Source organism: Sander vitreus, chromosome 11 (assembly GCF_031162955.1).
Source record: "Sander vitreus isolate 19-12246 chromosome 11, sanVit1, whole genome shotgun sequence".
NCBI classification, from domain to species: Eukaryota; Metazoa; Chordata; class Actinopteri; order Perciformes; family Percidae; genus Sander; species Sander vitreus.
Genome location: NC_135865.1, coordinates 4,033,526 through 4,049,012, shown reverse-complemented (window position 1 = coordinate 4,049,012; position 15,487 = coordinate 4,033,526). Strand labels below are relative to the sequence as shown.

The following is a 15,487-nucleotide window of genomic DNA, read 5'->3' as shown; positions in this document are numbered from 1 at the left end:
GCTAGAAGTAGTACAAATTTACACTTAAGTACTGACTGACTGTTACAGAGTTACAACTATATGGTCCTTTTGAGTCAGTGAGATTCAGACTGCATTTTGTTCAGATTTTTACCATTACTATGTCACTAATAAACTATGGTCAAACAACAGAAGAGAACAAAGAGATTGCAAAATGTAAAGATTAACTGAACTCGCCTGTCCATTTGATGCCACACAACACAAACAAAAGATGAATGTTTCAAACATTTTGGTAACAGAGACCGTCCTTATTGCCTTGACCTGGTAAAGCTGTTTACCAAAGGGCTGTTGCAATAGAGCTTGGCAGTTAACAAAGACAAATTGTGTACAAATCACACATTTGGATGACTTGCATTTGTCCAGCTATGTCAACAGAGCAGAATCACAGCTATAATTACAGGCTGCATGGAAGAGGGCTCCTTGGCCCGCATCCATAAAAGTAATAAACAATGGCTATTATGTTTCTTTTAACTGTACACTGTACTTTAAAAAGGCTGTTATCAGCTCAGTGGGACCCCCAGTGTCTAATGTCACCACTGAAAGCTCATGTCTATTCTCAAAGGATTTGTTTTGGGCGTTTATTTGGACTGGACAGACAGGAAACGAGGAAACAGCTAGCCTGGCTCTGTCTAAAGTGAACACAATCCACCTACCAGCACCTCTTAACCTCCCAAATTAACACGTTATGTCTTGCGTTTTTAAATCCATAAAAAAAAAAAACCCATAAAAATAACATGGCATCACCATGAGTTTGGCAGATACCCAGCGAATACTGCAGGAAGTTACTGGGCCGAATACTCCGCCGAACAAATGATGAAGTGCAGACATTCCTCTGTTTGGTTGCCGGCGAAAGGATTCGGCGAATGTCGCGTTCAAGATGATGTCATGGCAGTATCACACGACGTTGCTACACTCTCAGAAATAAAGGTACAGTGAGGGTACAATTAAGTTCTTTAAGGTACAAATTTCATGAATTTACCATCAAAGGTACAAACATGTCTCCAGCTGAGTACAAATAAGTCCCTTTCCAAAGAAAAGGGTACACAATGAATTATTCATGCTGAAAGGTACATATAGGTACCCTTTGAAAAGGTACATTATCATAAATAAAGTAATAGTGAAGGTACAATCTAGTTCTTTAAGGTACAACATTCACAAATGTACCATTAAAGGTCCTATATGGCAATCAGCTGAGAATCCTGCCTATACTGAGGGGGTACTATCTGCAGTGGAAAACGGAAAGAGAAAACTACTAAGCTACCAAAAAAGCTAAAAAGTGCGTTAAGCAGAGCCATACCATACAGTGGAAACACAGCACAATACATACACAATGCACAGAGAGGGGGAGAAAGCAGGTGTCACTCAGGGGCACAGCTCATTTTTGCCTATGGGCCCCTTTATGGGGTTAATCCGGCCCTGTGTTTAGCCTTTAATATGTGACCCTTTTCTAGCCAACCAGCACCTAGGGTGGTTATGTAGTCATGATCTACATATGATCACTATATTTTTGCATGTAGTACCACAAATATATTTGAAAACTCATATGGCTGCATGCCTACTAATAAATGGGCTTATTATTATTTTTGCACATGTAGATGTTAAAAAAAGATATACAAAGCACTAGTTTCTTTTTGGAGCAACAAAACCTGCTCGGTGCCATCTCATCCTGTGAGGAAGCAAAATTGACGCTAACAAGGAACATAAGCACATATTTTGAGCCTATATGATGACAATAGGCACTTCTATCCTTTTGTGATCTATTCAAGGATCACAGAGAGCGCTCAGTCGTTTGAAAGTCTGCATACATTGAGCTGGTACAAACAGATTACCAGCCGCACTATTAGTGGGCCAGTGTGTCAGCCTGGCTCAGTTACCTGTCATCAGCGGTCAGACGGCTGCTGTGTCATTTTGTGGCCATGCGACCTGCAGGTATGTCCGTCCCTGACGGGATCCTTTTTCAGCCCAGCTGTGGAACAACAAGCTGTGTTTACGTCAGCTATATTTGTACTTCCAGGACAAAAATATGATAATGACTTGCCTCCTGGGGCCCTAAGCTGTGTGACACTCACAAAGCCACAGCTAAAGAAGGAATGGAGGTGGAAGGAGGGTGTGAAATCTCACCTGTAGGATGGTGTACATGAGGCTGAATCAGATAATTCATCTATTTTTCATGCAGGGATTCTGTTCCTTTATTTGTGCTGAGCTCTTAGACCTTGTTGCAATAAAGCCAGAGGGTATTTAGTACAGCTCCCTTGGTTCAGCAATTTCATCAATATTTAGCTGGAATAACTGAGGCTGAGCCCTTGAGGTCTCCCAAAATCTCATGGCAGGGACACAGTAAGATGACCAAACATTTCAGTGACCAAAGAACACCAGAAACAGTGATTATAATTATCACTTTACCCATTTTTGGAACATAACAGTGTTGTGCTCTTATTGTTTCTGTGGATATCTACCGCTGCCCGGGGCCTAAGACTTTGATGTGTGCCTGTCAGCTCCACCGGAGAACTATAAACATCAAAGATCACTGTCTGGCTGTAATGACCTGGACACCTAACCCAAAATGACAGCCCTTGCTTCCAGGGAATGAAACGGTAAACATCTGACAGCTGTTTCTAATCAATACAACATTGCAGCTCAGTGGGCAGCAAACCAACGTGAGAGCTCAGACAGGTGTGTTTGTCTGCAGGTTCGAAGGGTGCTTGACCCACCGCTGGAGCAAGATCAACAATTGCGTCATCCTGGGTAATTTCTCTTCACCGGTTGTTGGCCTCTGCCAGACCAGTGAAGCTCAGGTCCCTTAAATAGGCCTATCTCTTTGATGGAATTGTACCACATGTGGTCACGCATTGCCAGACCTATCTCCACAGCGCTGCGGAGTAAGGTCCGGCTACACCACACATACATTCTGGGATAGGTGAATAGGCATTTCTTTTAACCAATCACAATCGTCTTGGGTGGCGCTAAGCTCCGGACGCAGTTACGGTGGCTCTGCTAAATAGTCTCAGGAAGGAACTTGTTTTGGTGGAACATTTGCACCCCGCCAAAGAAAACGCCTCATACAATATTAAATGAAGATAACTGTTCACACAATAACGTTTTAGGAAGTTGCAAGCTCTTGAGAGTGAAATTGTTGGGTCTCTGTAAATTATAGAGTGTGGTCTAGACCTACTCTATCTGTAAAGTGTCCTGAGATAACTTCTGTTATGATTTGACACTATAAATTAAAATTGAATTGAAATGTGACGACCAGCTCACAGGCCACAACGAAAAGAGGGAGATGCACAGCAAGCGTAGTATTAGCAAACTGCCATTTATTAAGTAAAAGTACAAACAGAAAGACAACGAGGTAGTCAGGATCAGTGGTGTATGAGGGTGTATGGATGCAGTGAACAATGAGGTAGTCAGGATCAGTGGTGTATGAGGGTGTATGGATGCAGTGAACATTGCCAGTGTCTAACCAAGGAAGTAACTAAATAAAGATGAACTGATGCTGGTGCTGGGTGAAGAGAACGCTGCACACTGGTCTCTGGGGTTAAATAGACTGGGAGGACTGGCCATGGGCTCCCAGTCATGTCGTTAGCACCTCAGCCTCAGACCTGCAAGTGCACAAGACAGAAAACAGTAACCAGGCACAAGACAACAGGCTCTGGGCAGTCACCCGGGGCAATTCTAAGATCAGACGTTTAGGGGGGCTCAGCCCCGAGAATGTGACACGGATACAGTGCCTTGCAAAAGTGTTAACCCCCCTTGAGGCACCCTAAAAAAGGGTCTAAAATCGCCACTGGCCGTCACAATGTTAACATTTAGGACAGTGGTGGCCTAAAGGTTAAAGAACCTTGGGACCAGGAGGTCGCCGGTTCAATCCCCAGACCGGCAGGAAAAATCTGGGTGAGGAAAGTGAATGAGCAGCACTTGTCCCTCCCTCATTACCACCACTGAGGTGCCCTTGAGCAAGGCCCTTAACCCCAACGGCTCCAGTGGAGCTGCTCAGTGTCCAGCAGATCAGACTGTGGTTGTACTGGGCAGCTTCCAGGTATGAATGTAGAATTGTGTGAATGTGATCATGTCGTCGTTGCAAATGAGAAGTTGTTATCAATCGACTTACCTGGATAAATAAAGGTTAAATAAAAAATTGTTTAGCTCAAAGCACTGCTGTGTTTAAGTAGACTTGTTCAAATGTACCTCTGTACAGTAGCTTTAGGGGGTTTTGAAATGACTCCAATTACATCAGTGATTTCTGCAGTTAATTCCGGATCTTTGTTCCTACGCAGCCGTGTGATTTTCCTCCACAACAGGGTTGATTTCCTCATTACCCTCATCATCTGAGTCCATTTTTCCATCTTGGAAAACAGCAACATGGGGATGAAATACATATGACTGGAATTGACTAGCGTGACTGTGTTTGTTTCCGTCTCAGCCATAGACTGAAAAAAATATATACAGTCATTGGTCTCAGCACAATGACTTGCAGGTTTGGTGGAGTGCTTGTGTCTAGTAAATGCAGGTGTGACTGTGTTTGCCCTTGTCTATACTGTATACTTTATGTTAGCGCTGTGATAGACCTATCCATGGTTGCACCCCGCCTCTTGCTCAGTGCATTCTGGGATAGCATCCATCCCTCCACCGTGACCCTTAACAGGATAAAACAGGTATGGAAAAAATGGTGTTCACTTGGACTCTGATAACATTGTAAGAAAGTAGCTGAAAATGTGACAGCCGATAAGTAATGAGACATGGCAAACAGAAAAGCCATAGGTAGGCTATGTTTGAGGTCATTCAGTTTATTTTTCAACTCTAAAATATGCTACTCAGTACACATATTTGTCGTATATTATGCGATTATATATTTTTTTGAAATCCCTATAGGCCAATATAGCTTTATCAGATTATTGGCCTAAAAAATCCAGTATTGGTCGTGGCCATCATTTCCTTTGACATTAATGTACACTTTGAGTTGTAAATTTGTAAAGAATATATTTAATTTGGAACTTTTTTTTTAATTTCTTTATTTAAAAGGGACAACGCACATTAATCAACATGAGTACAGAGTCCAACATGTAAATGTGCCAGATTTAGCCATACAGCCTCATTTTAATCTGCAGTCCCTAGCAGGTTGATGGCTTAAAACAATAGATACACTACAACAATACAACAAATACACATAAAACAAGAAAGACAAAGGCATAGACAAGTAAAATGACACAACCACTATTCCAGATACTGGCAGGTTGATGGCATGAGAAAAACATCACACAAGTAGACAGGTAAAAGTGCATAAACACACATTAGAACGCATCAACAACACATAAGCACACACAGACACACTACTATAAATGAACAACATACCACATCCCCTTTAAAACTTTAAGATACTCAAGCGACAACTCTCAGATGAAAGTTGGAGGTTTTTGCAAATGTTGGGTTGTCATGAGTGTACAAACTAAAAGGCTCTAAAGGACTAACACAGTGGTGTTTTCAGAAGGGACCTGGGACAGCTGATTACATGAAACAAAGAAAGGAGAACGATGTGAACATGTAGTCAAAAGGGTGATTCGTCTTCTACAAAAGTGTGGGCTATGTTTAGAATTTGACTGTAAGATCAGTTATATGGTGATGCTGAACTTTGCAGTTCGCATTGATATTTAGCATAAAATGCCCTTTTTGTTATCCCATCAGAGATATAAGGTACTAAGAGACCTAAATTATACTGCTCGAAATATATATTTTTAATAAATATCTGGAAACATCTGTTATGTTATGGGAGCTAGATGATGACTGAATCAAAGACAACTCCAACAAATGTTATGTAGGCCTATGTTGTCTATTTTCTTAAGAGACTTTATTTTGTTTTAATTAATCTACACTAAAATTAACACATTAAAATTGTATTATTTTTGTAAAAATAAATAAATAAATAAATAGCGCAATAATTTGTTGTAATGTGGTGGCTTTAAAACGAGAATAGTCTTAAAATAAATATACAGCCTAATAATAGTAAGTATCAACCGCCAACCTCCAGGGGGCAGTAAAGGCCCACCTGGACAGATCGAGTTTTTTTGTTTTTGCAGGATAGTAGGGGAAGCTTCATGAATATTCATGAGGGAACTCATCCCTGATTGGCTAACCCTGACATTCTTACCCTAACCATAACCAATCCCACTCCTCTTGTCTAAACATAACCAATCCCACCAGAGCAGGCAACGAGTACTAGCCATTCAGAAGGAGAGTAAGGTGGGTTCTTCCCCTACCATCCTGCAAAAAAAATTTCGCCACCCGGAGAAGCTTTCAAAGCTGTTGAGCATGTGTTTACACTATACTGTCTATGGTTTACACCACACTCGCTGAGGTTAGCTAGCTTCAACATTATTATACAAAACCTCACCAAAATGTCTTCGAAAAGTCGAGATAACGACGACAATTTTGAAGGACAGTCTGCACATAAGGAGGAATTGAACAGAAAGGTTAGTAGCGTTAGCCGCAACATGTTGCTGGTAGCTAACTTAGCTAATAGCCACGCATATTGCGTTAGCTAGCTGGTAACGGTAGCAAATGTGAATGTTGGGATAACATTGGAATAATGTACGTTCATGTGTAAATATACGGACTCCGAGGACTCTTTTCCACAAGCTACTTGTCTATGAGTCATTTTAAATTGTTGCCTGAAGAGTTTCCATTTTCTCAGGTCAGTGAAATAAATCGTGTTGCTAACTTGCAGATCAAGGAGCAGAAGGTTGTAGTGGACGAGCTCTCCAATCTGAAGAAAAACAGGGTGAGTACCTTAATAAGTAACCTTCTTAGTTAAACTTATTTGTTCAGTGTTGTAAGATGTATCTCTAGAAAAGTGTCTAAAGTGTGTGTGTGTGTGTGTATATATATATATATATATTTATTTTCTCAGGACCGTGCATTTCTGTATGTATTAATGTACATTTTGTATGTATTTGTCCCAGAAAGTCTACATCCAGCAGAGGAACAGTAACATATTCTTCTTAGCAGACAGAAGTCAGACACTGGGTTCATGCAAAAGTAAGTTCAGAACTGTACGTTTAAGTGAATACATGTCATTTTTAATACATAAACTAGCTGGTAGCTGTCTGTCACATTGATTAATAACTGAAGCTGTACAAATAAAATGTGATCATAACGCATCATATTGTAGGTGAACATAACGGATGATATTTTCTGTCTCCAGAGGAACTGGATAACATGAAAAAGGATCTGCAGGATATGTAAGACGGACCCTTACCACAACAATGTGTGGCATCTTTTGTCTGTTGAGTCTGTCGTCCACTCACTTTGAGTGGGACAAAACACTTGATGAACATTTGAAAAGAAGAGGGCCCAACTTGAGCCGGGATCTCACAGTTAGAGGCACAAATCCCAGCTATCGGTGTTTCTTCTCTGCTCATGTTCTTCACATGAGAGGCATTCTCACACCTCAGCCCTTTCAAGACAACACTGGAAATGTCCTGGTGTGGAACGGGGAGATATTTGGAGGCGTCCCGGTGATGCCAGAGGAAAATGACACTGCTGTTCTCTCTCAGCGGCTATCATCCTGCGACAGCCCTTCAAAGATTCTTTCCCTCCTCTCTGCTGTACGGGGGCCGTGGGCGTTTGTTTACTACCAAAAGGCTGGGGACTACCTCTGGTTTGGCAGAGACTTCCTTGGTAGGCGGAGTTTGCTGTGGAAATTTGATGCGGCAGTCAATGCCTTGACCCTGACTTCTGTAGCAGCCCAGAGTTCTGGACCTGGTCAGTCTGCTTGGCAAGAAGTCCCAGCAGCCGGTGTGTACCGGATTGACCTGAAGGCAGTTACAGAAGCTGGCTCTGTGACGTTTGAGCTTCATCCTTGGGCTCATGGAGGAAATGATCTTGCCTCCAGCTGCAGTGAAACCATATTGGAGTCTGTCCCCAGCGGCTGCACTGCTGTGATGAACCCGTCAGGCCTGGTACTCACCTCACCTGTTTGCCCTCTTAACACATCCATCCCAAAGTCATTAAATGAGAAAGAAAGCCTTTCAAACTCACATCAATGTGTTAAGAATCTGGAGCAGATGCTCGCAAGCAAAGAGAAAAACGATGAGGTGAACCGTCTTATTGATGTTCTCAGTGAGGCAGTAAGACGACGTGTTCAATCTCTGCCGTTCGGGGCACAAGACGGTCCCCCTCCTCCTAACGACAATGCTAGTGTTGCCATACTTTTTTCAGGAGGTATCGATTCAATGGTCCTGGCTGCCTTAGCTGACCGTCACATACCTGCTCATCGACCGATAGATCTTCTCAATGTAGCGTTCAAACTACAGGTGCCAAAGAAGCAGAAAGAGCCCGCAAAGAAACCTGGGAAGCACAAAAATAAACCCACGGGTTTTAAGACTGATGGAGCAGATTACCAAACCTCCAGCGCCTTTGATGTTCCAGACCGGATCACTGGAAAAGCCGGTCTCAAGGAATTACAAGACTTGAATCCTGAAAGAAGATGGAACTTTGTGGAAATCGACGTAACGAAGGAGGAGCTGCAGACAGTCCGCCAGGAGCGCATTTGTCATTTGGTGCATCCGCTGGCCACGGTGATGGACGACAGCATTGGATGTGCTGTGTGGTTTGCAGCAAGAGGGACGGGGTCCACCACGCAGGACGGGGACCAGAGAGCCTTCACATCATCAGCAAGGGTGAAGTTCCAACACCAAATTTTGCACAGACTTCTGAGCTCTTTTTAAATGTTTACTGGTCTGAGTGCTTTAGGCGTAAACCGTAGGGTCACAATGAAATAACAAGTCACAAATGCCATTTTTTTCCCCCCCTTACAATTAATAAAAACAAAAATAAGTTGATATTTAATAGATGTTTCACAATCTTCAACAACCACACTGACGTGCTTTTCTGCGTTGCCGCTTCATGCCCGCAGGTCATTTTGACAGGAATAGGAGCCGATGAGCAGCTAGCCGGTTACTCCAGACACCGAGTCCGATTTATGATGTCTGGACACGAGGGACTGGTCCAGGAACTGGCCATGGAGCTGGCCAGGATCCCTTCCAGGAATTTGGGCAGGGATGACAGAGTGATAGGGGACCATGGGAAAGAGGCTAGGTAAGTGGTATTGGTTTCAAGTACCCATCACATGTTATCCACAACCAAAAGTGTTTTAAAATTGCATATTTTGTCTGTGCAACAGTTAAAACTCGCAAGTTTTTTTGTTTTTTCCCCCCAGCAAAACACTTTTACACCATCATTTAAGGTGCCCTTTGAGGTTTTCTTTTATTAAAGCAAGTTCTGTTTAAATTGAGTGTTTCTCACCAAAATGTCTCGTGTTCTCGTATCCTCCTCACAAATTTTAAGATAAAAAATTGTGTGGTGTTTACAAATCGTAGCTTGCGGTTTTCTTCTTCACGGACTTTGTTGGCACATTGCTACATACATGCTAAGTATTTGTAATTACATCTTTTCTTCTTAGTTTCTATCCAAGTCAGATGAGCAGTATTCATTTTAAAGCCCTTCACACCCACGTCTCGCCCGTTCAAGCTTCACTTATGGCGTTTTTCCATTACATGGTACCTGCTCGCCTCGCCTCGACACACTGTGCGTCCGTTTTCCATTGCAGATTTTAGTACCGCCTCAGCGTGGCTGGTCGTCATAGCGGCGCCGCAGTAAACTGCTGTGACCTAATGCGACACACAGAACGTCGAAGGTGTGTTGTTGCCAGAAGACACATTTAGTTTCAAAAGAAGCTGGAGGCAGCAAAAAAAACACAGCTGGCTAAACTATTAAAAAATGGCGAGTTTGTTCAGGCCATTATTGAATGGTATTGAATGACAAGACAGTTGGGTCAATGCCTAAAAAGTATGTAGTAAATATGGTACCCAGCCCTACAGGTCTGTGTGGGCGTTTACAGACGGTTTGATTGAAATCTGCTTTCTCACGCTCGTGCATCTGGTAGCTTTGTTGAGCCTGCTAGCATGGGACAAATTACACCTTTCTTACCAATTTTCAGATTATAACATGAGAGAAATTAGAAAAGAGAGTATCTGACAAAAATAACTCTGGCATCTGCAGATTCCCCTACTTGGATGAGGACGTGGTGAGCTTCTTGAATTCCCTGCCCGTGTGGGAGAAGGCCGACCTGTCGCTTCCTCGGGGCGTCGGGGAGAAACTCCTCCTGAGACTCGCAGCAAAGCAGCTGGGCCTCGGCCAATCAGCAGTCCTGCCCAAGAGAGCCATGCAGTTTGGCTCCCGCATCGCAAAGATGGAGGACCACCGTGAAAAGGCCTCTGACAAATGCACGAGACTCCTCGCCGAGTAGACAAATTGTTGGTATTGAAGATAATAGAAAAAATATTCATTATGAAATTACAAACATTATTTAAAGGCTCATTTACAGTTACAATTCTTAATTGACAGAGTCTTGAATTTGGCCATTTGATCTGTGCTGGTCTTGGATCATGTTTTAGCATGGTATAATAAATATGGGGTTTCCTCTACACCATGTAAGACCTGCCATCTTGAAGTTGTTTTCTGAAGTAAAGATCACATTCAATATAGGAAGGCAAGTTTCCAACATCGAAACGCCCAGAAATCGGATGAATGTATACTGGCTTCCTGAAAGGGGGGGAAAGAAACAAAACATATTTATTGTGATATACACTGACACATTGTTTTAAAACGTGTATTCGTTTTAGCCGAGTAGCTACATCATTTTACATGTATGACAAATATAACGCCGGATTTCCACCAACTGTGGAACGGCTGCAGATCGGCTCCGCCGTCCGTCGATACCCACCAGGTCCGAATTTTTTGCGCTACGGCTGCGGCCATGACTGACAGCTGTAGTCACGAGGAACCCACGAGATCTCGCGATATAACAGGATGTAGTTTCTATAAACGGAACCACAAAACCAACAGCAGTTTGTTTCGGGCCTGTCTCCGCCCATTACGCAGTCCTTCCAGAAAAATTCAGAGGTTTTTTTGTGATTGTTGCGGGCAAAAATCCTTGATTATGCAGCACGTTTTCTTAAAAAATGCGATGGAATATGAGGGATATTTCTGCAATTTTATGCGATGAAATTGCGGGAACTTGCAAAAACTGCTGTTTCATCGCGGCTTCATCGCGGGGTTTGCAGCTTTTCGATGATGTTCATGTCGCGTAATTACGTCACTTCATAACGTTCCCATGGCAACAGAGGAAAATGGCTGCTCTTGTGTGAAGTTAACGCAACATTTTTCAACTTTCTGCTCAGATATATGTGACTTTTTTGCAACGAAAATGCGGGGATTATCCATGCAAGCCCCGCGTATTTTGCGCGGAAATCCGCAATTTATGTGGCGAAAGTGTGGCGTATTTGAAAAAATGCGGCCCCCGCATAAATATAAGGACTTTGGCTGATTATGCATTGAATTATGCGATCACATAATCGCGTTTTTTCTGAAAGGACTGGTTATGACGTTTTCAAGGTGTAGTGCAGGGAATCTGATACGCCGTGAGTACGGTGTATTTTATTTTGAAAATCAACCGGATGTTTTACTTTGCTTCTGTGCTCGACTTCCTGTCCCGCACTATCTGCCCTGTGCTGAATTGCTGCAGAGCTCTCCAGCTGGGACGGAGTCGGAACGCAGCCGTTCTGCAGTCAGTGGAAATCCACACATTGACTTTAATGGAAACCTAATGACTCCGCCACTGTTCCGGAGCAGATCCGCAGCCGTTACGCAGTTGGTGGAAATTGGGGCTAAGAGTCGCCCAAATCCCATTCTGTGATCACAGTGAAGAAGCAGCTGCCTGGCACAAAGCAGGATTACAACATGACTTAGATAACTCTCCAGGGTCCAGCAGAAATTACCTTGGAATGAGCCAAGACACAAAGTTTCCTGGGGCATCTTTCTTATCAAGAGGAGCTTCCTATGGAAAGAAAAAGTTCAGCATAATAGTGGATTATGGATGTGGATTTTTTTACTCTTAATTCACTTTACATGTGGGGCTTTTGATTATTATTAAATGTACCTTCTTTTCCTCAAGGAAGGCATCCAACAGAGGAATGCTTTTCTTTGAAAACACGTAAAAACAGGGACACTGAAAAACAAATCGGAATGATCAGCTAAGTGTTTGTAAGCATCCAAAATACCAGTAACCTTCACACATCTATATTACAATGATATCCATAATTGGTGAGCAGTGTAGGACTCAGAACTCCCTTTTTTTTTTTTTCATAAAAGCTGCCTATTTTTTAGGACAATGATCCTAAACAGACAGTCTTTATGGCCGATGAGCTAAATGTTGTTGACAATCAAAGTGATGTTTGTGTATTAGCTGAAGCTAAAATTACCCTGAAACTCCCAAGCCAAACTGAATGAAGACTGCAGCCATTAGGAAAGATACCAGAGGTCTGCTGTCTAAAACATTAGCCAATCACTGAGAAGGGTTTGCAACAAAGATTAAATATGACTTTATCTATTCTTGATAAATCAGGCGACTAAGGAAGGGTTACAACCCATCTGATGTAGATGTCAACACTCCCTAATTGGAGCTAAGAGGCCTTTAGTCTTTAATTTCTTTTGAAGAACAATATAGTATTATATGATGACGCAAACAAAAATGTGTCATTGTCCTGATACTTTCTGATTTCACCATAGGGACCATTGACCTACATATATATATATATAATGGACCAACAGATCCCGTTGCTCTGGACGGAGACCAGTGAAGGCCATTAGAAGCACTTTTCCGGTGATGGCTGAGCGTTACTGCGCAGCCTCCAACTGAGAGAGACGATGTAAAAGTGACGTGAGCAACCTGTCTGAAAGTTGTAAGTCTTCTGGTAGCTGTGCCAAGAGAAATCTCAATCATTCCCAATCTTGCAGAGACGGAGAGCGTAGGTATATGTAAGGAGATAACATAGCCACAGGCTAATTATTGCTAACTAAAATGCTAGTTAACATTAATAATTACACTTAAACAGCTAATGGAAGTCCAAACTGCCTGCGAGCTTCTCCTGTACTATACGGTAATTCCTCTACTATGTGACAGTAAGTCCCGTGGTTATGACACTATCGTTAGCCTATTTTTTACAAAAACGTCTGCTACGGAGCCATAACGTGAGGTACAAGGTAATGGTGCCTTTTATACATTGTCGTGTTTCTTTAGAAATAAACAATGGACAAATAGAGTCTTTAAACGCTTCAGATGTAAAGTTATTTGCTGTCAAAGTGACGTCAAAATGAATGGCAGTCAATGGGATGCTAACGGGAGGTGATGGCTTGGTAGCATCAAAATGGCGCCATAGGAGCTACGCGGTCTGAGGAGAAGCTTACCCCCTTGGTAGGGACAGAGGATCTGGTTGGTAAACCCATTATTCTCATGATGTAAGTAAAATTTCAGGTGGCTCTCCCCTTGTTCTGCCGTGACTTTAAAGATCTTTTATATCCATGTGGACAGGCATTATTGGCTTTGTTCAGTGTTTATAGTGAACTTACTGCTCTCCTCGACTTTGTCTCAGAAGGAAGAGGTTTCTCCTTCATACAGAGGACCCGAAGATCACTGTCTACTTCCAATATCCCGTATTTAGGAGTTTCTGTAAAGACACACAATACAGAACTCATTTTGAGCGTGAGGCCAAGCCACGTTTGACATTTCAGGATGAGATTCACTCCCTTACCTGACAGCTTCCATAGGGGTTGTGCTTAAAACCTAATTTCTTACTCACCCTCCTCTTTGCACTGGTACGAGAGCACCAGACAGCTGTCCTCACACTTTGCTTGGAGGTCAGAAAACCTTTCTTTTACTTTCCCGAGGCTAAAATCTTCTTTGAAGAGGGTGTCACTGTTATGGATGGAAAGGGAGTTGTGTCAATTTGGCAGAAACGGGGATTTGAATTTGCACCCGTTAACAACAACTCTGCTTTGTAGTATTGATGTTAACTAAGTCAACTAAACTTACCCCCCAATTACTAAGACATGGTCTTCTATGTTGAAGTGCTTTACTGCAAGTTGCAGGCAGGCCACAGCACCAAGACGCCCCTGGTGGAATAAGCTCGAGTCAGAGGATGGTATTTAAAAAAAAAAAAAAGTCTACTTTCTAAGGGCCAACCCATGTCACATAGGTACAATAGTAAATACTGTGAAAACAATGTCATTGTATTTACATCATTGCTTCTTGTCTGATCGCTGAGAATCTTGACATTTGTGAAATGTGATGCCCACTCTTCAAATGCAGCATGGTAAACAGCGTTGGTCTGTGGAGAGGAGAGCAGTGGGGAGCGACAATTAAAGGAACAAAGTGGGTCATTCATTCATAGTTAAGGTTATTAGACTTGTATATTAGGGATGAACATCAGGCTTTGACTACTTTATACATCAGCCCTGGTCCTTAATGCAAACATGTCTGTATTGGCTTAAAACACATGGTATTATATGCTAAATTTACTCAAAATAGTAATAAACAGTAATGAAAGAAAGTACTCATGCAGAATGGCTCCTTTTAAAGTGTCATAACATATTATTGGATCATTATAATTGATGCATCACATGTAAACAGGATAATAGTAATTATGTGATGGGCTGATTTATATACTGTTGCTGTTGGGTAGTTCAATTTTAACAATGCAATACAGTATGTTTTGTCTGTAAACTAAAATATGTAAAGCAACTATACATGTTAGATGTAGGAGTCAAAAGTCTTTTTTCCCTCTGAAATGTAGGGGAATATTAAGTAGTACAAAATGAAAATACTCAAAGTACAAGTACCTCAACATTTAAGAACGGTACTAAACGTACTTAGTTACTTTCCACCACCGACTACACTGTGCTACTTACAACAACATAAATGCCGTCCACCGAGCCAGAGGCGGTCAGCGCATGGACCCAGTGGGATATCAAGGCACAGCGTCCCACCGGCAGTAGCGGCTTGGCAGTGCCAGCCAGGTGAGCGAACCTCCCGCTGCTGTCGGCTGCTACATCTCTCTGGAGCCTGGTTCCGTACCCGGCGGCGAGAATCACAGCCTTCATTTCAACTCTGAACCGGTGGAAACGCCGCTCAGTTGCTCGCAGTTAGCTGGTAGGGTTAACATTGCAAGCTGGTGGAGAGAATGGTGGAAGCATTCCACGGACCAGGGTTGGGCTCCTCTCGCGAGATTAGCCGTCCAGTCCGAAGTCTAGCTACGCGAAACCTGAGTTTACTCTTCCGGTTGCATTTTCCAAAGTAAAATGAGTTTTCACCATAGACTGTTTCCACCGGTGGTTTAAGAAAAGAACAGACTAGTGTAGGTTGTTAACATTTTTTGAATAAATAAAAATGTTCAGGAACATTAGCAGGCATATTGTTGAAGAACATGGTCCAGTATTAGAAATGAGACTATTCCGTGTTGTTTGGTACTCAATGTGAACCGCAAATCAACCCACAAGTTAAATTCCATACATGTGCAAACTAACTTCATAAAATATATTAACAAAATATACATACACTTGCATGTGACAGTGATACACA

The 15,487-nt window shown here is 42.4% G+C and overlaps 3 protein-coding genes across 3 annotated transcripts; 2 read left to right on the top strand and 1 right to left on the bottom strand.

Annotated features, from left to right (window-relative positions):
• Nucleotides 1–6,392: 6,392 nt before the first annotated feature.
• On the top strand, nucleotides 6,393–7,304 carry asdurf (ASNSD1 upstream open reading frame). The gene is made up of 4 exons (XM_078263115.1): nucleotides 6,393–6,482; nucleotides 6,737–6,790; nucleotides 6,972–7,047; nucleotides 7,214–7,304. The coding sequence occupies exons 1-4, from the start codon at nucleotides 6,408–6,410 to the stop codon at nucleotides 7,252–7,254; spliced, it is 246 nt and encodes an 81-aa protein (XP_078119241.1). The 5' UTR covers nucleotides 6,393–6,407; the 3' UTR covers nucleotides 7,255–7,304.
• Nucleotides 7,275–10,347, top strand: asnsd1 (asparagine synthetase domain containing 1). Its single transcript, XM_078263113.1, has 3 exons — nucleotides 7,275–8,690; nucleotides 8,927–9,108; nucleotides 10,072–10,347. Exons 1-3 carry the CDS (start codon nucleotides 7,275–7,277, stop codon nucleotides 10,316–10,318), a joined length of 1,845 nt encoding a protein of 614 aa, XP_078119239.1. The 3' UTR covers nucleotides 10,319–10,347.
• On the bottom strand, nucleotides 10,341–15,149 carry LOC144525995 (uncharacterized). The gene is made up of 8 exons (XM_078263114.1): nucleotides 14,818–15,149; nucleotides 14,148–14,237; nucleotides 13,943–14,022; nucleotides 13,710–13,825; nucleotides 13,480–13,577; nucleotides 12,011–12,079; nucleotides 11,850–11,908; nucleotides 10,341–10,614 (listed from the first exon to the last, which is right to left on the bottom strand). Exons 1-8 carry the CDS (start codon nucleotides 15,007–15,009, stop codon nucleotides 10,494–10,496), a joined length of 825 nt encoding a protein of 274 aa, XP_078119240.1. The 5' UTR covers nucleotides 15,010–15,149; the 3' UTR covers nucleotides 10,341–10,493.
• Between the last annotated feature and the right edge of the window lie 338 nt (nucleotides 15,150–15,487).